General features: G+C 44.7%; 1 protein-coding gene across 1 annotated transcript; it reads left to right on the plus strand.

Moving 5' to 3' along the window:
* The first annotated feature begins 263 nt into the window (after nucleotides 1-263).
* On the plus strand, nucleotides 264-23,380 carry RILPL1 (Rab interacting lysosomal protein like 1). Its single transcript, XM_062009752.1, has 7 exons — nucleotides 264-751; nucleotides 4,068-4,218; nucleotides 9,639-9,757; nucleotides 9,991-10,209; nucleotides 13,616-13,788; nucleotides 14,317-14,409; nucleotides 20,495-23,380. Exons 1-7 carry the CDS (start codon nucleotides 452-454, stop codon nucleotides 20,637-20,639), a joined length of 1,200 nt encoding a protein of 399 aa, XP_061865736.1. The 5' UTR covers nucleotides 264-451; the 3' UTR covers nucleotides 20,640-23,380.
* The last annotated feature ends 180 nt before the right edge of the window (nucleotides 23,381-23,560 follow it).

Raw genomic sequence — 23,560 nt, forward strand, 5'->3', positions numbered from 1 at the left:
GATCCTCAACACGCGCGGGTGTGACTTCTGAGCCCTCGAACACGGGGAGGACGAAGCCGCGAGCATCAACCGGTGCCGCTTCTCTGCTCCCAGCGCCCGGGCAGCCCCGCAGAGCGCCGCCTTCCACCCCGACTCCCGGCGGGAAGCGGGGAGACTCGACAACCGCGGACATGCGCGGGGCCTTCCCGGGCCCGCCCGGCGCCTGCCATTGGCCCCGAGCGGCGGGGCGGTGGTGGCGGGGAGGCTTCGCCCGCCCCGCCGCCGCCGCCGCCGCTCCCCTGCCGCCGCCCGGCCAAGTTTGAAGAGCGGCCGCCGCGGGTTGTCGCGAGTGGCGCGGGCTCGGCGCGGCTCCGGGGGGCGCCGGCGGGGACGGGGCCGCTGCCGCAGGGGGCGCCCCGCCGGGACAGCGCCCCGCCGCCGCCTATGAGGGCGCCGCGGGGCCGGGCGAGCCATGGACGGCGGCGGCGGCGGGGCGCCGCCCGCCCTGGAGAAGAACGCGGCGGAGCTGACGGTCATGGACGTCTACGATATCGCCTCGGCCGTGGGGCAGGAGTTTGAGCGGGTGATCGATCAGCATGGCTGCGAGGCCATCGCCCGCCTCATGCCCAAGGTGGTGCGGGTGCTGGAGATCCTGGAGGTGCTGGTGAGCCGCAACCACATCAACCCCGAGATGGAGGAGCTGCGTCTGGAGCTCGACCGCCTGCGCCTGGAGAGGATGGACCGGATCGAGAAGGAGCGGAAGCACCAGAAGGTGCGGGCGGGGGGCCGGGGGGGACGCGGCGGGGCAGGTCCAACCGCACCCCGGCCCGGCCCCCGCGGCCGCTGGGGAAAACAAAGAGGGAGGCCGGGGTGCGGGCCGGGGTGCGGGCCGGGGTGCGGGCCGGGGTGCGGGCCGGGGTGCGGGCCGGGGTGCGGGCCGGGGTGCGGGCCGGGGTGCGGGCCGGGGTGCCGCGGAGCCGGCGGGAGCGGCCGGGGCAGGCGCACGGGCTCTGCGCGGATGCTGCCGTAGCGTCGCTGGGGCTTTGGGCGTGTTGTTGTTTTTTCCTCCCACCCTGGAAGTTTCCTTCCTCTTTCCCTTTCTCCACCCCTTCCCCGGTCACTGCGTTTCCTGGTGTCTGCCCGGTTAGGGCTCCCGCTCCGTTCCCTCTCCTGATGAGAGGATAGTGCTGCTTCTTGCTAGGCCAGGAAAAGTCCCTGTCAATACACTTTCCGGAGCTGTGAAGGACTTGGCAGTCTAGTTTTCCTGGCACACTCATCGGGTAGGAAAATCATAGGAGAGAGATGGAGGAAAAAGTGATTCCAGGGCAGTATTAGAGCTGAAGAGTAAGTAAGGAGGAGCGCTCTCCAGATTCCTGCTCCATCCTCTCCTGGTAAGATGTTGTCCCTTGGCTTGAGCTGAGGTGGTCATAGCGTTCCCTGACCTCATGCCTGTGAAAGCCTAAGGTAGAGATCATGTCCCGTATCCTGTTACTCTTGTAAGGCAGGACTGCATGAGCTGCTCCACTTTCTGCAGTAAAAGTGGCAAATCTATTCTTAAAACAATCCAGACAACTGACTTAAAGAAGTGGTTCTTCTAGTGACTATGCTAAATCATCCCTGCTGCCTCATGCCATTCCTGCTTGCACACACAGATTCAGAAGGAAGAGTAGACAGGGAATTTCTGGAAGAGAGATCCCAGAGTTCAGGAGTTGGGTGTAAACAAATTCAGGTTTCATGTTTTAAAAAGAGTCAGTTGGGGCTTTTGCTCAGCACAGGGAAAATCCAGGATAATGCCTGAAACATTTTGCAGAGGAAGTGTCTCTGAAAGGGGTGATGGAAGATCTTGAATGAATAAAGCCCTGGTAAATCTATGGAGCATAAAGTAAGAAGGTCTAAAGAACAGATACAACTGTGTGTACCAAAGCTGTGCCTTTGCCCTGCTGACAGATCTAACTTGGAGGCAAGTGGGTGATCTGTTGTGCTGGTCACATACTGTGTCTGGGCTCTCTGCTAGAATCAAAGTAGCCCAAGCTGCTGGAAGGGTTTTTGAAGGCATGTCTGGGAAGAACTGGTGTAAGCCAGTTCTCCCCACTGATTTCAGAGGCCACTGTCTTGCAGCCAACAGCAATACTTTCAGATATCTACAAAATGCTGCATGGTGAAGTGGATACTGAATTGGACCCAGTAGCAACAGCTGGTATCATTGTATAAGTTGCTACTCTGTGTAGATCTTTATGAAGTTCAAAAATGTGTTAAAAAGTTTCCTAAAGCTGCCAGCTGCCCAACACTGTACTTGCTAGAGGTCACTGATCCCCCACCAGTTCACCATCACTACTCTGGCAGCTCCTCTGATAGTCACAAAACAGCTCAGGGAAGGTTCAGGCAATCCAGACAGAACTTGGGGGAAATATATATTTTAACAGGGAAAATGCAATTAGTAATACATAACATTGTAAAATGGAATTGATTCTCAGTGCACTGAGTCCCTGTAGAACAATAAACCTGGCTTAGAACAGCCTGGAGTTTCCTGAGCTGGCTGGCACCTACCGACCCCTAGATCTGCCTTCTCTGTCTCACACTTCTACTGAAGGTTCAGAAGTTAATTTCTGCTCCAATTCAATAGCAAGAAGGAAGAAAATTTGCCTAGACAAACCTTAGTATAGTTGTGTATTTTGAGAGTGGCTGCAGAGAATATAAGTTGAGATGGTTTGGGGATTTGTGTCCTTTCTCTTTTGGTTTCTCAGTGTGCTTGTAACTGAGGAATGTGCTCATTTATTCTCTAAAATAGGTCACTGCGTTATTTTCGCTTCAGAGTTGTAACAGGCAGCATCACTGTAAATAGTCTAGGTATCTGGCAATATAGATTTCGTTACAGATTTGCTTTTCTCTCAAGATAAAGAGCTTCAAGTAAAAGAGAGGTGATTCATTAAATTTTCTTAATTATTAAGCCTGCATATCTTTGCCATCTAGTATTTTCTGCAAAACTTGTGCCAAGCTCTATCAAATGACAGCAATGCAGTAATAAATGCTGGACTAAAATGGTATTTGGACCCAAAAGTCAATAGGGACATGATTTCCCACTATCAAAGCATACATTCAAAGCAGAAAGCTATCCTTTAATCTCTGGGTAGAGCTTATTTTAGCCTAGAGCAGCGTTTGGCGGGACTGTTGTGTGAATGTGTTTTGTTGTTGGGTAGGAAAGGGGCATGCTGGATGAATGTAAAGTCAGCAAGTGACTCAGCCTGGCTCCAGGGACTGGCATGCAGCTTTTTTTTTTGTTTGAAGCACATACATGAAAATGGAGCAGAGAATGTCCCCCCTCTGCAAAGCTTCACTTACAGCAAAGGCTTTTGGAACAAGCAAAGCTCTAAATACAACTGTTTTTTCTTGAGGACTTTCTACTTTTTATCCTGACTTGACCTTTACCAGGATTGGTGACAGCTGCTCTTGACAAACAGTGTCCTGACAAATGGGAGTTGTTGTGACTGGTCTCACTGTCGCTAACGTAGATGCCGCTCAACACGTTCCGTATAGAACAATTCACACAAGAAGCAGCACAGTTTTGCTTTGTGTTTGCCATGTGGACTGGGAGCTCTGGGCTTGCTGTGCAGTGTCATGCACTCGTTATTCTACACTTGTGTTTCATAACAAATTTAGACTAGAGAGGCAGCTCTTTCCAAATGAGCATGCCTAATGCTGACCCGCCTGGCCCACGCTGTGCGAGCAGGAGGTAATCCTTGCTCATGTTTGGTTATCTTGTCTAAGTCAGAAGTCCCTTTAATCTCACAGTGAAATTAGATGTAAGGAGATGCCCTTTGGGTAAGCTGTGTGTGAAAAATGTTTGCATCAAGAATTGTGTCCTCCTGTACTTACATTCAGCACATAGCAAAAGGAGACTTTGATAGTTGGTTTCTCGATGCTGGCATTGGAAAAGTAGATGTCTTCTAAGAAACTCCAAGTAGTCTTCCTTTAATTGTTTTCTGTAATAATCATAGTAGAATTGTTACTAGTTTGATTTGTAAGTAGTCCAGTCAAAGTCTCTTAACATGTTTAAAAATATCACTGTGTTGTCCCGGTCTACCCTTTAGGAATTAGAACTGGTGGAGGATGTCTGGAGAGGGGAAGCACAGGACCTTCTTACCCAAATTGCACAGCTGCAGGAGGAGAATAAACAACTGATGACAAACTTGTCTCACAAAGACATTAATTTCACAGAAGAGGAATTTCAGAAGCATGAAGGCAAGTTTGATACTTCAAATTCAGTACTTGCTTTTGTTATAAAAAGCAATGACTGGATATTCTGGCTTTTTTTTCCCTGTAGATTAATGCACATCTGGGGTTTGGTTTTTTCTTTACCTGACTAGAAAATCTCTGAATACATGGTGATACTGAAGACATGATAAGAGGTGGAGGGAGGAGTGAAAGAAAAGCCTGAACAGCTTTCTGTTTGGCTGAGAAGCATCTCTGAAAGTAAAGTTCAGCTTCCTTTCTTTTTCCTTTTTCGGTATATCACTTTTTAGCTTGCAAAACAACATTCAGAGTAACCCATTCAGCAATGTTTAATTTCACACCATTATGCACCAAAATAAGTGCAACTGCTGATCTCTTTGGCATAACTGTTCCTGAAGCAGCAAGTGGAGATTACTTTGTCTGAATGATATCAGTCCACCTGTGGAGATATTTTAGGAGAATATTGTGATACTCCCCTAGAACAAGAGAGACTGATTTTACTTGGGTTACCTGCCTTGTTTGGGACTTGTAGCTCATTTAGAGTAAGTGAAGAGATTTATAACCCAGGAAGTGGGTGAATCCTAAAGAGTGAAAACAATCTATTTGCAGGTGACTTTTTTTCTTGAGGCAGAATGAAATTCAAGACATGAGATTCTCACTGGCAAGTACAGGTGGATTTCGGTGCAGCAGCTGAACAATTGCCATCCTGAGATCTCGCCCAGAGCTCAGCAAATGGCTCTTTCCCCAAAGGCAGGAGCTGATGAACAGCTGTCTATTTGCTCCACAGTTCATAGCACATCATTTTACACCGTTGGCTACCAAGTCTATCTCATGGACTCTTAAACTGGGGTTTAAGCTGAAGAGTTGGCAAAAAGGAAAAGACTATGCAGCTTTGGGGATGAGGCAACTTTGAGCTGAGAGATGGGGCAGACAGCTGAGAATGGTAACAGCATCACTCCAGCATCAAAACCTGTCTGAGGTGATGAGTCAGTCTGGAAGTGGGTGGCTTTCTGAACTGTTTGTACCTGGCCAGGACTCTGGTTCACTGCTTCAAGCCACAGCTCCACTTTCACAGTGGGTTCTGATTGGCAGTAAAGTCATGGTTCCTGAAAAGGAGTGTGTAAAGTCACTGGCTGGTCTGAAAACCAAACCACACAGCTGAGCCATTGCAGCTCACCAGTTAAAGCATTAGGATCAAAGGGATATCCTTTTCCAGACTCTGGAGGATGGAATGAAATGCAAGCTTGCTGTAGGTGGAGGGAACTCCGTCCAACACTGCAGAAGTTGCACTTGCTTTGTCCCAGAGGCTGAGTACTGCTCTCTTGCCTTGGGGAGGAGTATAATGAAATCTTCCTCAGGTAAAAATTGTTGAATCTCTCAAGGTCACCACTTTTTAAAAACAAAAGCAGCTCTCGATTTTTAGTCAATTAATGTCACAGCAGCAGCTCAACATCAGCCTTACAAACTCAGTGCAAAATTTTAGAATGGCACTGATGAGTCACAGAGCATCAAGACTGACATCATGCTATGAAGAACAAGCTTCCCCTTTGTTTTATCTTTTTTTCCCCCCCTTTTCTTTCTTTCTTTTTTTCCCCCAGTGGATATCTAGCTCACTGCAGCTCATGTGCTTGCATTTAAATATAGCCATACTCTTCACATTCAGCTAGCCAAGCAAATGCCAGGCATGCTTTTCATGTTATTTTTACTGTGTCTACCCAAGTATAATAACACAAACAAAACCCAGAATCCCATTCCAGGGATCGGATTCTGGGACCACTGATCTTCTTTTGCCAAAATCCTCAGTTTTAAGTCAAACCACATTAATTTATAACAGCCCCATCTTCTTAGTGAGACCTGTCACATCAAACCCCACTGCTTTCCTTTTCAGGAAATTTTATCATTAATGAATGGAGATAGGTTAGTCCCAAATGACTTGTTTGAATAGTGTCAAAAACCAGCCATGCTGCTGCTTTTCAGTCTCCATCATTTGATTTGATACATGTAAAGTCTACAGAAACAGGTTTCAAGCTAAATATTTATTTCAGCTCACAAACTTTGTCCACACTTCAATCATCGTATCTCAGCACCCTTTAGCATTCTGCCATTGTCCCCCTTAGTGGCTACCCCCTGGGATTAACAGCTTGCTGCTTACTCACAACAACTTGCTGCTTACTCACCAGACAGTTAAAGGAGTTATTTTTAGCAGAGGCAAGAAAGGCCAATGATTTGGGCAGGCAAGACTTTGAGATTCAATCCTTGCCAATTAATAGTCACCTCAGAGTTCACTGAGCCTCACTTTAGCCTGATGGAGTTGACTATGAGAGGCAGAGGCAATTGTATCTTAACAGGAGTATTCTGCACAGAAGGCAGCTGCTGAAAGTCTGAGCAGAGAAAGAAAGGACATGCAGCAGAAAGAATACACAAGAGAGGTTAAAGATGAGTCTGCAACATCCATTAGTGCTGTTCCTCCCAAGCTCAAACTGAGCACTAACTTGATGGTGCTGACTGATTGGACTATCCTAGTAAAATGCCACAAGCAAACTTGACCCAACTTGTGTCAAACAGGACAAGCAGGCTGCTGTTTCACTGTCTCAGCCTGGCTGTGCTAACACTGACAAGCAGCAGGATGTCAGCAGTCGTGTGAACCTCTTGTGCCAGGCTGCACAATTCCCTCTCAAAAGTGGGGGCAAACTTCTAAGCATTTAGGTGTAGTGCCACAGGCCCTGACTGCCTCCTTGGTCTGTTGTGATAAGATGCTGTATAAACACGACAGAAAGCAGGTCCCTAAATGTAAACATAAAGGATTTTCTTTTCTTTTTGTTTCTTTTATTATTTTTTCCCAGCTGCTTTCCTTTCTTTTGCTGGAACAGTCCCAGGAATCCCCAGGAAGCTGCTCACAGGACCTGCCTAGGGAAGGCGACTGGGTGTTGCCATTTCAGATCTTGCAGTTATTAGAGTTAGAATCATGTAGGGATAATTACTTTACATTTAGGGCACTTAATGATTTATCTCTTCTCCAGTGCCTAAGGAAATGGAAGAAGGTGTGACTGTTTCACAAACACTTCCCACCTTTCCTTTCCCCTCCTCTTGAAAGAAAAAAACGTAATGCAGTGATCTGTGCACACAATTGAAGCCTTTTAGGTTCACCAAACGCTAGGGAGAAAAATGAGCAGAGTAGGAGGAAAAGCAGTCAGTGCTGAAATGGTACTTTATTCTTTAAATAGCACCTGCTATCTAGAGATCTCAAAGCATCTCACAAGTCCTAATGAATATAGCTGCACTCGCTATTCCTAGCTCCTACTGGGATGAAACCACCAGTCTAAAGTTTCACTGCAGACCCTCTGTACCTCAAGGCAAAGTTTTAGGTTGACTTGTTTTGTTTTAAATATAACTGATGTTTTAGGCCTCAGCTGCAGAGGGTCAGTCCAGGAACCTGTAGTGAGATTTGTGGATATACAATGGTTTATGGGCCCTGTGTTGTGATAGGAGAGTGTGGGTCTTAGAAGAGTTAAGTAGCAGTTTGTGTCAGCATCTGTTTATCCTGCGTGGTGGATATGAACTGTTACCACAGTGAAGAGTTAAAATTACCCTGCAAAGAACTAGAACCTAGAGCAGAGAGGTGATAGGGGCCAGAAATAGAGAAACAGAGCAAACTTACCACAGAATTTAGAAAGATGAGAATGGAATACTAGAATGTGAACACCATGTCATTCAGCTGTTTTCTGGGCTTTGACAGCAGCATGTCCTCCTAACCAAACTCCCAGCCAGTCATGATGCCCAGTCCTATTCCCAGCAGGGCAGTTCCCTGTTCTCTGCTGTACCACTGCTCTGGGGGACCCCAAGTCCTTTAGCAATGAGAGGTTGGAGCTGCTCTTCCCTGTGTTCTCAGAAGTATACTTTTTATGCCTGCATGAGAACCCACAGCTCAGCAGTGCACATCCACCAAGAGTTACTCCCTTTCTTTCTCTCTGGTTTGTCTTGCTCTACTGTATCATCCATCAGCTCAAACTGTAGATGATCTGCAAGCTGGAGTTCCTAAAGGCATGCAGCCCATGTTCTCTTAGGGGAGCAATTTTGTATTTCTCTGATGAGGAAAGAACATAACCAGAAAGTCTGAGCTGCTGTTAGAAAACACTTGACAGCTGGATACATTTGATGTGTATGCAGCACGTTTCTGATGCAGGATGTGGGAACTGCTTTAATATATTAAAAAGGAAGTGGCTTTCCAGCCACCCCACAGAGGTGAGTGAATTATCAGCACTCGCAGATAGTAAGTGGAAGAAAGTGAGGACCCAAGTAACTAGATACTTGCCAAAGGTATTAAAACCAGACAGCAGCAGATTTGAGCTCCTGCTTGGACTGGACTTTGGCCAGAACAGCCACACACTGACCTGGTTACAGGCTTCCATCTTCACACCATCCTATGGGATGTGCAACATGATTTGATGTGATAGTTTAGGACCATCCAACTGCACATCTCTGTGTAATCAGGGAAAGTTAGTGTGGCAGATTTACCATCTCACAGACTTGAACCATCTGCTCTGAGTTTGCTCAGAAGAGCCCATCACTGCAGTGCCAGGAGTTCTCAATTGTCTCCATAATGGTGAATAATGGAAGAGTACTTCCTGGTTTGTGGTTCATGACATTTCCCAGGGATCCCTTGCTCAGGTTTCAGGTTAGTCTAAACCTTTTATTTATTTTCAAACAGGACCAATGTTGGATTCTTGGCAATGTTCCAAACATCTTTCACAAATGAAATGCCATATAGTATTTTTCTCTAAGGTACAGTTATTCTAAATAAGAATCACACAGCAGGATGGGGAAAGTGTGCAAAACAGAAAGAGAAAATTTGTGACCATAATTCAGACTAAATCTGTGCTCTAGGTGCCCTCTGAAGATCCTGCTTCATCTCCCTTTCACCCAACACATAACTGGATTTCAACATAAACCCATTCTCATCTGGTGCAGCTCAGCTGGTTTGGATCTAGGTGCAATCCACAATAGTGACATGACATGCTCTCACTGAGGATACAGACCATCTTTGTTACAGTTTTCACAGGGTCTTGGCCAGCTGATTCTACAGATCATCACACAGATAACCAAGCTTCCTGGGACATAGTGTGATCACTGATGTAAAACTACCTAGGCAGCAAGATGTAGTAGTGTCACTCCATTGTTACAAATATTCCTGAGGACTGTCAGTTCCTTTTTTTTAAGGCGTGGCTTTATGGAGTGGATTGTGTCATCTATTTTCCCTGTTACCCTCAAAGCAACCTTTAAAGCATCTTCCACCAGCTTCTCTGCAATTCTACCAGCAGGCAACTTCCAGAGTCTTTACCTAAACATTTCTCACTGTTACTGTTTTCAGTCTCAGCAGTTCCTGTTTGTCCTTAGTTTGTTTTCTGTGTTCTTTTTTTTCAAACCCCCAGGAATGTCAGAGAGAGAGCGGCAAGTCATGAAGAAGCTGAAGGAAGTGGTAGATAAACAGAGAGACGAAATCAGAGCAAAGGACCGTGAACTCGGACTTAAAAATGAGGATGTAGAGGCTGTGAGTGGCTCTTCCTATTTCTCTTCTTTCTCACCCATACTGCCATAGCCAAGTTTCAAGTTTTAAGTTAAAGTAGAATCTGTAAACAATGCCAGATTGGGGGTGAGGAGGAGGGGGGAGAATTTTACAGATCAAATTCAATAGGAACCCACCACTTCAACATAATGTTTGGGACTTGACCGTGATGGCAGACGGCTGAATGGATGCTGACCCATAGAATCGATGTTTTGCAGCTTCAGCAGCAACAGAACAGGTTAATGAAAATTAACCACGACCTGAGGCACCGGATCACTGTTGTTGAAGCTCAGGGGAAGGCACTGATTGAGCAGAAGGTGGAGTTAGAAGCATATCTGCAAACCAAGGAGCAGGAGATGGGCAACCTGCGAGCAGAGCTGGGCAAACTGAGAGAAAAACTGCAGGGTGAGGACAGCCACAATGGGGAGGAGGTAAAGGTAAGAGGCAAACTAAATCACACCGTATCTGTACTGATACACATCAAAGCCAATGGTGGAACTTGAGGACAGCATCTTGTGTTGATGTGTGGCGTAGAGAGAGCACCATCACTCATGGCACTGTGAAAGGAAAGGCCTTGTTAGGGTGGATGGTGACCCAGTGCAATAGACTTCTCCTTCCTAAAGCAGGGAACCACTCTCACAGAAGGCACAGCAGCAGCACAAGTTAGCAGTGGGATGTTTGTGGTAGAGAACCGCTCTCCCCTTAGACCCAGCTATGTCCTAGGGAGTGTAAGCTTTGGGTTGTGTACTAGGCTGCAGAATTTACCAGATATCAGAAGAAATCACTCCTTCAAAAGAGATTATTCTATTAAAAACATCATGTAGCAATCCAAAGTCTCTGGAGTATCAGCTGTTGGTTTGTATTGGAGGCACATAGTGTTTTGGAAGAGCTGTATTAGCATGTTTGGCTTCATTTTGTTTGTACACATCAAGCCCTTTCCCCAAAGGAAAACAAACTGATCCCCTAAGCAGTCTGGGTTTTCCAAAACATAAACAGCTGACAAATGGCTTAAGCTTTGCCTAGTATGCAAATGTACAAGCCCTAATGAGTCCCAGAGGTACAATGCCCTATGGTGGTGGTGCTGTGTGAACCACAGTAGGAAGGAAACTGTGTCAGGAGTGGTCCCAGAGGCAATGCAGAGCTCTGCACACTTGGCCCCTGCAGTGTGTGTGACACTTTTGATCTGTCACAACCAAACTGGTCTGTTGCTACCAAATCAACACAGAAGTAGTTGAAAAGATCTTTGAGAGGAACCAGAGGAGAAAAAGGTCCATCTCTGATCTGTTGCATCGCCAGATCCTCTTTATGGTTCCTATTATTCTTTATGCATATGACACTACTTCTGTCTTACTAAAGCAAATGTGCTATATTTCCTTTTCCTAATGCTGCTCTTAGAAGAGTACAAAATAGGATAAGGGGTATCATGATGTGAAACAACTGAGAGGAGCACTGTTATCTCGAGCTGTTTGGCTGGATGTGTTGGTAAGAGCTCCAGTACCAGCAGAGAGTGAAACATTCAACTCCCTTCCACTAGGCAGGAATATACATTAAGCAGAGGCAAAGGCTGATGGGGTACCCCTGTCCCCCCCAGAATGTGACAGCTAGTGTTGTGTTCACATGTCACTGCTGAATTGGGCAAGCACTGGGTTAATAATGAAAAGGATGATTTCATTGCTGTTAATTCAGCCAGGACACCCAGCTTTGTCAGTGGGGTTGTGGAGCTGAGGCCTAGAGCCAGCAGGAGTTGAAAGTGCCTTCAGTGCTTGGAGAGAAAGGATGCATTCTTTACCTCTCCCTAACTCCTCAGTTCCATGGCAATGGTGCCTCTTCTAATTAGAGCCGTTTCCAGGATGATGGTTAGACAGGAATTGCAGTGGCAAGCAAGAGCTAGAATAGCTGCGTGCTCTGGAATGGACATTGCTTGTTGGCTTCAGGCAAGTACATCTGCATTGGCTACAGGCTGCACAATCTTGGCTGACTGGAGATAAATCTAGGAAAAACAGATTATTTGGGCAAAGATGTGGGGCAGATATACAACCAAAATAAGAGGCATCAACTTGGGTCCTAATCTAGAGAGGTGATGAAGAGGAACAGTGGTTGGGTAATTTCCTTTGAATCTCTTGTAAGGTTGCATTGATTTTTACTTATTTATTCCTGGTCAATAAATGCATTTGGATGAATGGGGTGAATCAAACAAGGGCAAGTGAGTGTCACTCTGCTGCTTTGTCTTTGCAGGATGAGGACTGCAGTCCCTGCTGTAGAAATTGATACTGCATCAATCTTAGCCCAGTCAAGTTTAACTTGAAATGATACCTCAATAGATAGCTAAACTGTTTCACAAACACATGAGCTCAAAAGAGGGTAGGATCAAGCTTACCAAAAGTGTACTTCATTTAAGAGTTTCAGTACTTAGCTCCTCAAATTTCCAGCCTCTATCCCAGTGAGGCATCACTTCAACATAGGAGCTCTGGATTCTGGTCTAGAAGGATGGGTGGCTGAGCTGGCTGCTAGCATCTCTGATTTCATGTGCTGGACTCTAGTCTGTCCTTGCAAAAAGCATCACATTTCAAATGTACTTTGCTGCAATAGAGTGCCTTGCATTGATTTGATTGATGGAAATCCTGCAGACCTCTAAAGGCCTGTAGCTGCTTTTCAGCATTTGAATTTTGAGTACCTTTCCTTGAAGCTTGTGATTTCTCATTGACTGGTCCTCAGCTCTGTGCAGCCACTGACTGAAACAAAAGTAGAGGGCCTGAACAATGTGTTGTTGTTGTGTTTCTACAGGCCACATTTTTACAAGCAGCTGGGGACAAACAGTTCTGCACAAGTACTGGAGTGTGCCTGGATAGCAGGAAACAAGCCCACAGGCCTGGGAATTGCACCATGTGCCTGGAGTGCAAGTTCTGGCTTGCTGGGAGCTACAGAAACTGGGGGGTGGGAGATGAAATCCCTGTAAGCTTCCACTGAACTCTTCTCAGAAGAGACAAGGGTAGATGTGTGTAAATGCCACATCTAGCATGCATCTACACTTTTCTTCCACTTTGTAGCTAGATCCTGGTGCTAACACCAATCCTGCATTTTTAATAAAGGCATTAAGGGGTTATAAACTTAAATCTGCACTTCAGATGTTGACATGCAAAGCAGCTTGCTTTTGGTGGGAAGAGCTGGAAAGAACTGTCATCATCTCTGCTGTGCTGTTTTTACAGTGTTTATGTAAAAGGCTAATGTTTGACTTACCCCATTTGTTAAAAGTCTAAACTCCTTGAACAGACTTGTTTATCAAAAATCAGACTATCCCTTTTCAGTGGACTTCCTGGCAGTCTGGATTCTGCAGGAATTTCTGCACAAGAAACTTAGCACCTGTAAGGTGGCTCAGGCTGGACCTTGTCTTCAGCCCTGCCAGAAACAATTGGTGTGTGTTTGTTTTCCCAAACATGTAACTCTATGAAAGATTCCTGTGAGCACAGGGCTTTGATTGGTGGTCACACTTATGTCTTCCTCTTTTGCAAGCTTCCAGCACCAGGTGAAGAGAGGTAAAAGAGAGCTCAGAGCATCTTTCAGAGGCCTACCATGGTCTCACTAGTCCCATCTCTGTCATCAGTCACCCTGGGCACAGGAAGGACCAAAGTGATCAGATCACTGTGCTGCTCTTGCTGACAGCCTTTAACATGAAAACCAAATTCTTTCTACATTTTTTTCCCTCTTAAAATTGCAATGTTTTTCTTTTAAAAGAGGATTTAATAGTGCTGAGAGGAAGAGGTTGGGAACTAGACTGATCAATACTTTGAAGTCCTCAGACATCCACTTGCATAGTGAATTTAAAGCCCACATTTCACTTCCTAGATAGAACCAAGCAATGATGACTGCCTCTCAGAGTCAGAAAAGATGGCAATGGACTTAAAAGATCCGAATCGTCCGAGATTCACCTTGCAGGAGCTCCGGGATGTCCTTCATGAGAGGAATGAATTGAAATCTAAAGTGTTCTTACTACAAGAGGAGCTTTTATACTACAAAAGGTAGGTTAGATCTCTCCTGCTGCATGCTATTCACAAAGGAGCCATGGGGCAGGTCTAGGAACAACAAATGTGCTCTTTAATAGTGTTGAACAAGCTTGTATTCCTGCAAAGGCTTAAAGCAGAGGTTGTGAGCACACAGATTTACTTTGAATCTGGTTCCTCAAAACTGGGAAAAACAATGTCCTTCCCTAACTCCCAGGTTCCTCTTGAATCTTAGACAGATTACAAACATTTAATACTTTTGAACTTCAAAATAAGGATAAGAGTTGGTCTGAAATGAAAACTGTAGAGCTTTTACTCAATGCATTCCTCTCTCTCCTTGACACAATGGGAAGAAAACACTGAAAGGAGACCCAGCTCTGCATGCTGTTCCTTGGTTAACAGAAAAACCTCTCACAGATTTCAATGAGCTTGGAACAGATTTCATTTCTTCGTCAATAGTACTACCTCAGATTGAATTTTACAACTTAAAGCACTTCCATGGCTTGGGAGGACAACATTAATTATCTTTTCTTTCTTTCTTTCAAGTGAGGAAACAGAAGAAGAAACTAGATCCCCTCAACCCACACCCATAATTCAATCAAAACCCTCAACTCAGCCTGAGTCTGGAATCAAACGACTGTAAGTAGCATATTTCCTAAGGATATTTTACATAGGCTGCAAGTACAAAATGGTTTTTATGGGTAGGACGATTAAAGAAATTAAAAATTAAGATAACCACATCCCTGAAGTATATGTGAGAAACGTTGTGTTTGTGGGCTTGAACTGGTGTGGCCAAGAAGCTGCTCCAGTTCTGGTGCTTCCTTCTTAGTACATTGTTCATGCTAACCAAAAGAGCACGTGTTGCAGGGTTTTATTATAGCCAAAACAAACTGATGTGCTTTTAAGACATCAGATCTTCCTAGAGAATATTTTTGTCTGGGCCACATGATCATATTCCAAAGGGAGATGCTACTAATTGTGGTCTTAACCAGAGCATTGCTCAGCCTGTCCTGTGTGCCCAAAACTGAAGTCTGTGCTGGATCTCAGTGTGCAGGGATTGTAGGAACAATGCTCCTGTTCAGGGGCAAGCCCCAGTTCCTTACCACACAGATCCTACGGCGGTGGAGTGTCACACGTGGCCCCTAGGTGTAATGAGTGTTGTTCACCAGTGACACCAGCTGCAGGCCTGGAGCAGTTGGGAGTAGAGAGCAAGGTCCCCATCACCTCACTCTGCCCATTTCCCTGTTTACTGAAGCCTTCGGACCACACTTGTGCTATGTGTACAGCACAAACCCCTTTTGTTTGCTGAACAAATTGGCTGCTGGAGAGGATGCTAGCTTTCTTGGCTACAAAGAACCTCACTTTCTTCTGGTGAAGTATTAAAGCTGCAGTCTGAAACCTAAGCTTACTGTCAGAGCTGTGAATTTACTAGTATATCACTTAATTGTAAAATCACAGTGTTAGCCAATCCATTTGTTGAAACTCTCTCCTTGTACATTTAGTTGTTCCAAATTAAGTCTTGTAACCTTGTAGCAAGATTTTTGTGATGCTGGAAGCTGAACTTGAAGTGCATAAATAATTTTGGAACAGTTATTTGTTTCCACATAAGAAACATTTCTATCTGATCCCATGTCCATAACCTTCAGTCTTTGTTTAGTAATAGCAGCAGCCCTGTGAGTGCAAGTTCCATGGGAAGATCTGGACTGATCCAAAACACCATAAAGTCAGGAGGGCACTTGTGATGATTTTCAGTAGTAGACTCCAGCTGCTCCTTTTGCTGAGAGATTCCTGCCTCTCAAATGACTAGAAAATACACTCTGAGTCTGGACTTAAGTTTTCCTTCTCCAACTGTAATGATGATGATGATAGTATTTGGTCTCTCAAGATCTCCACTGTAAAGCTTCTTTTAAATGTCTTTTAATAATTTTGAGAGCTTATCCTCTGTGGGGGATTGCTGGTCCCAGCTTATGCAGTTTGTCTTGATTGCAGTTTCCATGCTTGATTTATGAAGCAAAGGCAGCATAAAAATGTAAATAGATGTTGTAAGACAGAGCATATGCTGACAAGGTATTAGCTATGCCCCTGCCCTCTGCAGACATGGGTAAGCAGTGCAGGGAGCCATGGCAGGAGGCACATGAGGGTTTTTTAACTAGTGATCACATTGCTTTCTTCCTCAGGTAACTTTTTAGCAAGAACTTGTTGATCACCAGACCATTCAATCAGTGCACATTTTCAGACACCTGACTGAGAATCTGGTTCTCAGATTCTGTGTTAAATTCATGTAACTAAAGGTGCACACAATAAAACATAAAATCATGTTGGTTTGGCCTCTTTCAGAAGAGCTGAAAGTTCTCCTCTGCCAGGCAGTGGAAGCACATATTAAGCCCACTGTTAAGATGAAATCACTTTCTTTAGCTGTCATGCACTGTCCCCAGGTCTCTTCCTGCACTCTTGATTTAGCCATCATATTAAATAAGGGAAGATAAAACCACCTACTTAAGTGACCTGAAGGATGAAGGATGGTAATAGTTCTCAGGTTTGTCTTATTCTTGCAGCGTTTCTGGATAGGATTTGTCTAGTGTGGGTTTATTCCCCCCCGCTCTGAGTCACTGTTGCTGTCCTCTCATGAGAAGTTTTAGGCTTGCCTGTTTAACGTGCCCCTTTTTCTTTCACCACACAGTATCTCAGGGAATGAGATGTGTGTATGCGTCGCCTGTGACATCTAAGGTGCATTCAGGTGATTCTGTGCTGCATCCCCATAGAGAAAGAAAAACAGAAATTAAAGAAATCAACTTTTTTTTTCACTCCCAGGGTTTGCACATTTGGGGCAAACTTTAACTGGTTTCTGATCTGCCTGATAGATTTCTACATTTGTCTCTACCACATCACATGTCAGAGTTTTGATGAAATAATGTAGTTTTACTGTGGAGGCGAAGTACAAGGATTAAAAATGCTCCTTCTGTTTTGAGCAGAAAACACCTTTTTGTTTCTCTTTAAGGCTACATGCTTGTTTGTCACTGATGTAATGCCTGAAACAGCCATAAGTTTTCTTCCCATTCTTGCAGTCTACAAAAGCTGACGTGTCTGTCTCATTTCTGCAGCTCACAGTCTGTGCCACAATGCACAGTAAAAACAGAAGTCCTGGCTACTGCTAATGATACAACCTTTGCTTGTTTGTTTTCATTTTTAATCTAATGGCAGTTAGAGTGACTGTGCTGGGGAGAGCTGCATTTGGTCACAAGTGAAATATCTCTCATGATTTCAACTTAATCTTTAATTGACATTAGTCCACAGTTCAAAAAAATATTTGGCACAAGGGAGAACCTCTGAGGAGAATCCTTAGGAAAACAGAGGGTGATCCAGGTATGGATGGAGGTGTGTTGGCAGGTAGCCAGCCTGCTCTGCTCAGCCTCCCAGCTGCATGAATTGTATAACCTGTAGTGAAAGTGCTGAACTCTTACAAAGAAACAGTCTTGCAGCTAGAAAGCGGTTTTCTGCTAGAGTAGGTGCAAGGTTTCAAATAAATATTTAGCTGCCTGCATTTGGCATCTTTCTGCATGTGAAGCAATGCAGGTTCTTTTGGAACAGAAACTCAGGCCCTTTAACCAGTAGCTTGCATAAGAGGTTACTTCAAGATTTCACCTGCAATACTGGTTTTTAACTTGAAACTATCAGCTGTAACATTTGTAAAATCCTTAACTGTGATGCTGGTCCTGTCTAACCCTGTTTTCCATGCAAATATCCAGGAGTCACGGCACAGTCCTGTTTTGTATTCCTTAACATACACCTTCATCCTTCATTCCATTATGTATGTGCCTGTTTGTCTCTTGGGGAGAAAAACGTGCACTCTGCTCTGCATTGCTAGAGCTGGTAATACCTTGACAAAATCCAACCCAGGTTGCAGGCTGCCTCACAACAGAAAAGTGGTATCTTTTAGGAATTCAAAAACTGTTACAATGACTGCTTTTTCTACATAAGACTTTCTTCACTGAGGAGAGCTGTCTTGAGTGATGCAGATCCACCTCTCCCTGTAACGTGTCCTTGTGTAGTAATTCAAAGTAACCCCGTGTATCGTGTGTGCCTCTTTTTTTAATGGAATGCTTTCTCTTCCTTTGCTCCAGTCTTATCTTTTTATGTCTGTACTTTCCTGCCTAGGATCTTTACAGCCATAATGCCCATGGTAGCAGCTGGATTGATTCCAGATGATCCCACATTGCAGCCAATAAGAAGACTTGTGTCCCTTGTAGGATTTTTTGTTGTTTAAGCATTCGGTACTGTGGTTTCCCTTTGCATGACCTGGTGTTAACATGCACTGCTGGTTGCATTCTCATCGGCTGCCTGTGGGGTCACAGAAGGACAAAGTTGCCAATCAGAATGACCAGTCAGTACACAACTCATCCGACTCCTCCATGCTCATCCTCCAGGACTGACATTTTTTCACCTTTTGCCTTAATGTTACCATGCTAAATCAATCCAAAATCGTTGCCACATGAACTTTAACCAGCATCTGTTAATTTTGCTTACTAAGTGTGCCTATTGACAATTCACACCGATGCTTTTGAAGAAACTCACTCTAATGACTTGCTAGAAATCAGTTAAGTCGAATTACCAACCATAATGGCTGATACCTATAGTAATTTCCAGTGTTAATGGTAGGCTGTTGCTTCTATGTCTCTCTATCTATGCATTCTATATTTTGTCTCTAATGATGTATTTTGGAATAGAGTGTGCAATCTCACTCCTCTTTTCTGTTATCCTGTTCTTGGCTGTCACTGGAAGATGTACCGATAAGTGTTAATGCAAAGTGTCTTTTCATTACAACTGCTGCTTTAGTGTTCAGTCCCCTTCCTTTCCAAACATGGCCCATGAGAGTTTTGTAGGTGTAATAACAACTTTCAGTGTTTCAGAAGGAATATTAAAAGCCTAACCCTTCTGCTTCATGTAAAGATTTTGACAACGTCTTTTTCTCCTGTTTAATTTCATAATAAAGTGAAAAACTGCTGAACTTTGACATTTGAAGCTTACTGCATAAACACAGCAGTCTTTTGTGTAGACTTGGAGACACTAAACCTGACCATGCTGGACCAAAAATGCTCAGCAGAAAGCCTCAGTGATTAGACACTTGTTTTATCATGGGCTTGGCAGTGTGAGGTTAGTGGTTGGACTCAATGATCTTAAAGGTCTTTTCCAACCATAACAATTCTATGATTCTATCAGCAAGAATTGGATCTGGCCACGAGAAGCCATAGCATATGTATGTGAATTTATCAGCTCCTGTGACAAAGGTGGTAGAAAATTATGAGGCTAATTAAGTGAAAAATACTTATTTCACTCTCAAGACTGTAGATTTTGAAGTCAGGAAATGCAAAAGTTCAGCTCCAGCTAGCAAGGTGAGTTATCAGGCATTGTGCTTGTGTGGCTTTTTATAGCACTTTCTAGTCAAGAAATCATTATTGATAGTTAATAATTCTCAGGATGCTTATCTGCACATATGATAGGATATTTTTTCATGAAAGCTCTCTGAAGCCTCACCTGACACTCAAATAGAGCCTCCTACGTGACTGGAGATCAAAGACAGGACTCCCTGGTCTGCACAAGGCAGCTTGGCCTGTGGGGATCATGGTACTGAGGGGAGAATGGAGGGAGTAGGGGTGGAGGAAGAACACTGATGACAGCAAGGCAGGGACAGAGGGCCAGGTTTATGCCTTGAGAAATACTCCCTCACCTCAAAGTTAAGTTAATATTTGCATAGTCTTTTACTGTAGCAGCATTTAGCAGTTCCCATCCTGGATCAACACTGTGGTTACGCTTGGCACTGTGCAAGCAGAACAAGATTTACCTCCTAATGTGCACCACTGAAACCAAAAGGGTGTGCAGCCAAATCCCACCTTTGGTAGCTGGAACCACAACTTTTGCATTTCTCAGCAGACTTAAGCACTGCACTAACACCCCCTGTACTGAACTCACGACAAATAACTTTGCCTAATCAAGTAACTTCATCTGTACAAATAAAACGACACTAAGGTCTTTTCCAACCGTGTCTGTTTTAGCTGTGTTGTCAGCTGGCAGTTTGTTGGTGTATTAAATGGCTGTTGGTTCGTGTACGTCATTATCTTAGAGCACCCAAGCTGTGTGACAGGAAATGACGTGCACCCTCGTGTGCGTTTCTTTAGAGCCTTCATCCTGCAAACTCCTGTGCACTCACGTGCATTCATTTCCTTTTGCAGGAATCAAGGTGATCTGTCAAAGTCTGTACACTTGGCAAAAGATGGAGGCTTATTATCTTATGAATGTCCCTGTTGACACCCTTAAAAACATTCTGTATTCCTGCTTTATAGTAAATTATACAGATTTAATGCCAAAGATACCACTTTACTTATGCCAAGAAACTAACCTGTATTGTATCGCTTCATTATCTCAGGGCTGGGGAAGGGGGAACATCTGTCTAAAATGAAACCTGCACCTTGTAGAGTCAACAGCATTTAGAGCTTATTTGAAGCTTCTGTAGCCAAACTGCTTGAGATTGCAATGACTTCATCTCTAACAACATTCTGACATGTACTCCCATCAGGCTTCACTGCCTTGGTGTTTTTGCAGATGCAAACAGGTTTTTTTGCTGTGTTTTGTTGTGCTGTGGATCGTGTCGGGTGTCTGAAGTGTTTTCATGATGGTAAACAGTTTTCTTTCTTTTCCCTCCCCTCCCTTACTCCTCCCTTCCCCAAAGGTTTAGTTTCTTCTCTCGTGATAAGAAACGTATGCAGGCATCACAGAAAAATGTCCACTTCCAGCAGACTTTTGGAGAATGGTCAAATTCAAATAAAGACGACTCGTACACCGAACAAGGACAAGAAGCCCTGCAGCACCTGTGACTAAAACCTTGAGGGGGTCAGTTCACCCCAGTAGATCTCAACAGTCTAGTTAATGAGAAGCTTCTGTAAACAAATCTGGCAGCTCATCACTTTTGTTTGCCTTGCACACCTCCATGGTTGTGTTTTGGATGTACTCTTCAAGAAGGGATCCCTCACTGTTCACTTGGTGACTGTTGAAAACAGAATCCAAGCTTTGTAGTAACAGTTGCCGATACCCTGGGACACTGAAGCTTCTAGATGACTTGTTTTGTGCTGAATAACAAGTCTCTGGTTCTGTCCATGCATTAACTACAGTAACACAAGCTTCGTTAAACCAAAAAAAAAGAAAGGACCTGTGCCATTATTAGAAGTTTGTTTGCAGTGTACAATATCTAGTGGCAGAGGCTCTTTACCCTGTTTGTTAACACTATCAGTTGTTTGCCTTTTATTTCTGTAAGAATTCTTTCAGGAGGGATGGGACAGTAGGTCATAGCACTGCTGTTCAAGTTCAACTGGCAGCTGCATTTTGCAGAGTAACCACTTGGAAATCCACCTGATACAAGCTGATGAACTGGAAGTAGCCTTGAGAGGGCTAGTGAGTGTACATTTCTCTTGCTGCTTATAGTGCCTAAAGCATGAAGAAAGCGCTGGAGGAGGTGAGCGTGCCTTGCATTTTGCCATGAGTTCTGCAGTATTAACAGCAAAGAAATTGCTAACGAGGAGGAATTCTGACACTTAAATTTTTTCATTCGTACCAGGGACTTTCCCCAGAGTAGCAGAGAGTGGCTGCAAAGGAATGCAGTCTCTTTCCCACAGATAGGTTTTTAATTAAGTCACACTCCACTTTTCTGTGTAGGTCAGAATGCCTGACTAGAGTGAAAGACATCCTCAACTGGCTGACATGGACTGCTTTAACTGACTTAGTGATATATGACCACAACTCAAAATGTTTTCTCTGACTAGTCTAAACACTACCTGGGCAGAGCAGATGAATTCTGTATGTGCAGGCTGCTTCACTGTTGATGGTTGAGTAACCTGCAGTTACAGAGGCTTAATTTGCCAGCAAAAGCTCAGCCCAGCTGAACTGCCAGAGGGTGGGATTTAAACCTGCTTTGCAATTGTGCTGGGCAGACCCTTGGGTCTGGCCAAGGTTCTGCTTACAAAAGCTGTGACACTAACTGAAGTCCCATGTAACTGCTGTGTGCAGTTTGGTATTGGCACACACTCTGCCCCTGTGCCAAAGAGGCACCTGAGCTCCACCAAGGGAGGTGCTGGGGGTTCTCAACTTGGCTGTGTGCAAGGAGAGTCCATGCTGGAGCACCATGCTGGTGAGGATCTAGTTACAAGGCCACAGGCAACTTCTGCACGTGTAGTTTAGCATAGGGACCTGTGAACTGCCCATGGCATCTCACTCCCAGTAACTACATCTGCTCTGCAGAGTCTCTTCTCAGGAACAGCACTAAGGACAGCAAACAATGCTCAGGAGGGAGTAAACTCCAACTGCTCCAGGCACTCAATGCAGGAGGGTCTCAAAGGTCTCCTGAATGACAGCAAGTGGGAGGGTTTTGTGCAGTTGTTTTTAATGCAGGGTAAGCCAAGACTGGATTCTCTAATGTGTATGGGCAGGAAATGGTTCTTAGTCCCTCTATAATGAAACTGCCAGGAAACCATTCTTGCAGCTGGGAGGTGAATGCTGTTCTGCACCTGACTGTAACTGTGCTGTGTGTTGAACATGGACCTTCTGCATGTTCTGGGTGGAGAAAGTGTTTACTGTGCCTCCCTGGTACTGTGCCTCCCTGGTGTTATTGCAGCTCGGGGAGGGAGGAAATGTGGCCTTATATGAAAGACATCTGTGTCTGATGCTAGTGTCAGGCAGATAATGCTTCTGCCTGGTGATGTTTTGGTAACATACTCTTAAGTTCTATGTTTACAGAAAGCTGTATCAATGAAACAACAGCACTGCCCCCCTTGTGTAAAATGCAATTCTTAAATGGAGGGGAAAGATCTTATTTTAATGATAATGAAGTTGCTAAGATCTGGATTTCACTTCCATATTAGGCAAAAAAAAAAATACACTACAGGTACATCAGTCAGTAAATTGTGAGTGATGCCCATGGAGACTCTTGCTGGCAGATTTATGTGAGGTGTGGTGATCAGAAGGAACGTGAGGATGCAGCGAATGCAGGGCCTGAATGATTACATCACATTGGAAATCAGCCAGTAGCTGCAGACCAGGATAAAAGAGAGGCACAGACTGAACTGCTTTTCCCCAGCACCCCAGCTGGCCTATCACAGAGGAGGGCTCCTGGCCCAGTCCCTATGCCAGAGCCCAGCGCACCTTTGTTGGGTCAGCTCTGCAGCCAGTGTGAGGAAGTGGCACAAGGCAGTACAGCCTCCCCCACCCATCACTCCAGTCCTTACCTCAAAAACTCAAACTAGTTCCTCCTGACCTGGTAGCATTAACCCCTTCACTCCTCCTGCTGTTTGAAACACTGAGTTTACACACTGCAAGTGCCATCGGGAAGGGTGGTGCACAGGGAGGGGGGTATGAAGATGTGAACATCTGTCATGTGGTGTTTCTCAATATTCAAGTAAAACCTGCTTTTAGAGAAGGGGCCAGGATGCTGTCAGGTAAGGGGTGTAACAGCCCTGTCTGCAAAGGGCAGGATCACCCACGCTTTTTGGGTTGTTTCTTTGGTTTGGATTTTTTTTGGTTGAGCAGTAAATCATTTTAACAGTTTAATAAATATTTCTGAAAAACATGTATTTTGCAAGACTTGTGTCCCTTTTTTTTGATGGAAATTTAATACCATCTCTTTTTGGGAATACAGCATACAGGTCTGTCTTCTTTACCCTGAAAAATGGTTCATACCATTCACAGAAATAAAATCTCAAACTGGGCAAGGTTTAGGATAGGGACATTCAAAGGCTGATGAAAGAAA

Source organism: Colius striatus, chromosome 17 (genome assembly GCF_028858725.1).
Source record: "Colius striatus isolate bColStr4 chromosome 17, bColStr4.1.hap1, whole genome shotgun sequence".
NCBI lineage: Eukaryota > Metazoa > Chordata > Aves > Coliiformes > Coliidae > Colius > Colius striatus.

Bases quoted from the DNA above. Each gene is read 5' to 3' on its own strand.
- RILPL1 (XM_062009752.1), top strand. From the start codon at position 452: ATGGACGGCGGCGGCGGCGGGGCGCCGCCCGCCCTGGAGAAGAACGCG. The intron at 10,210-13,615 runs GTAAGAGGCAAA...TTCACTTCCTAG, and splicing joins ACAATGGGGAGGAGGTAAAG to ATAGAACCAAGCAATGATGA. The intron at 14,410-20,494 runs GTAAGTAGCATA...CCTTCCCCAAAG, and splicing joins GAGTCTGGAATCAAACGACT to GTTTAGTTTCTTCTCTCGTG.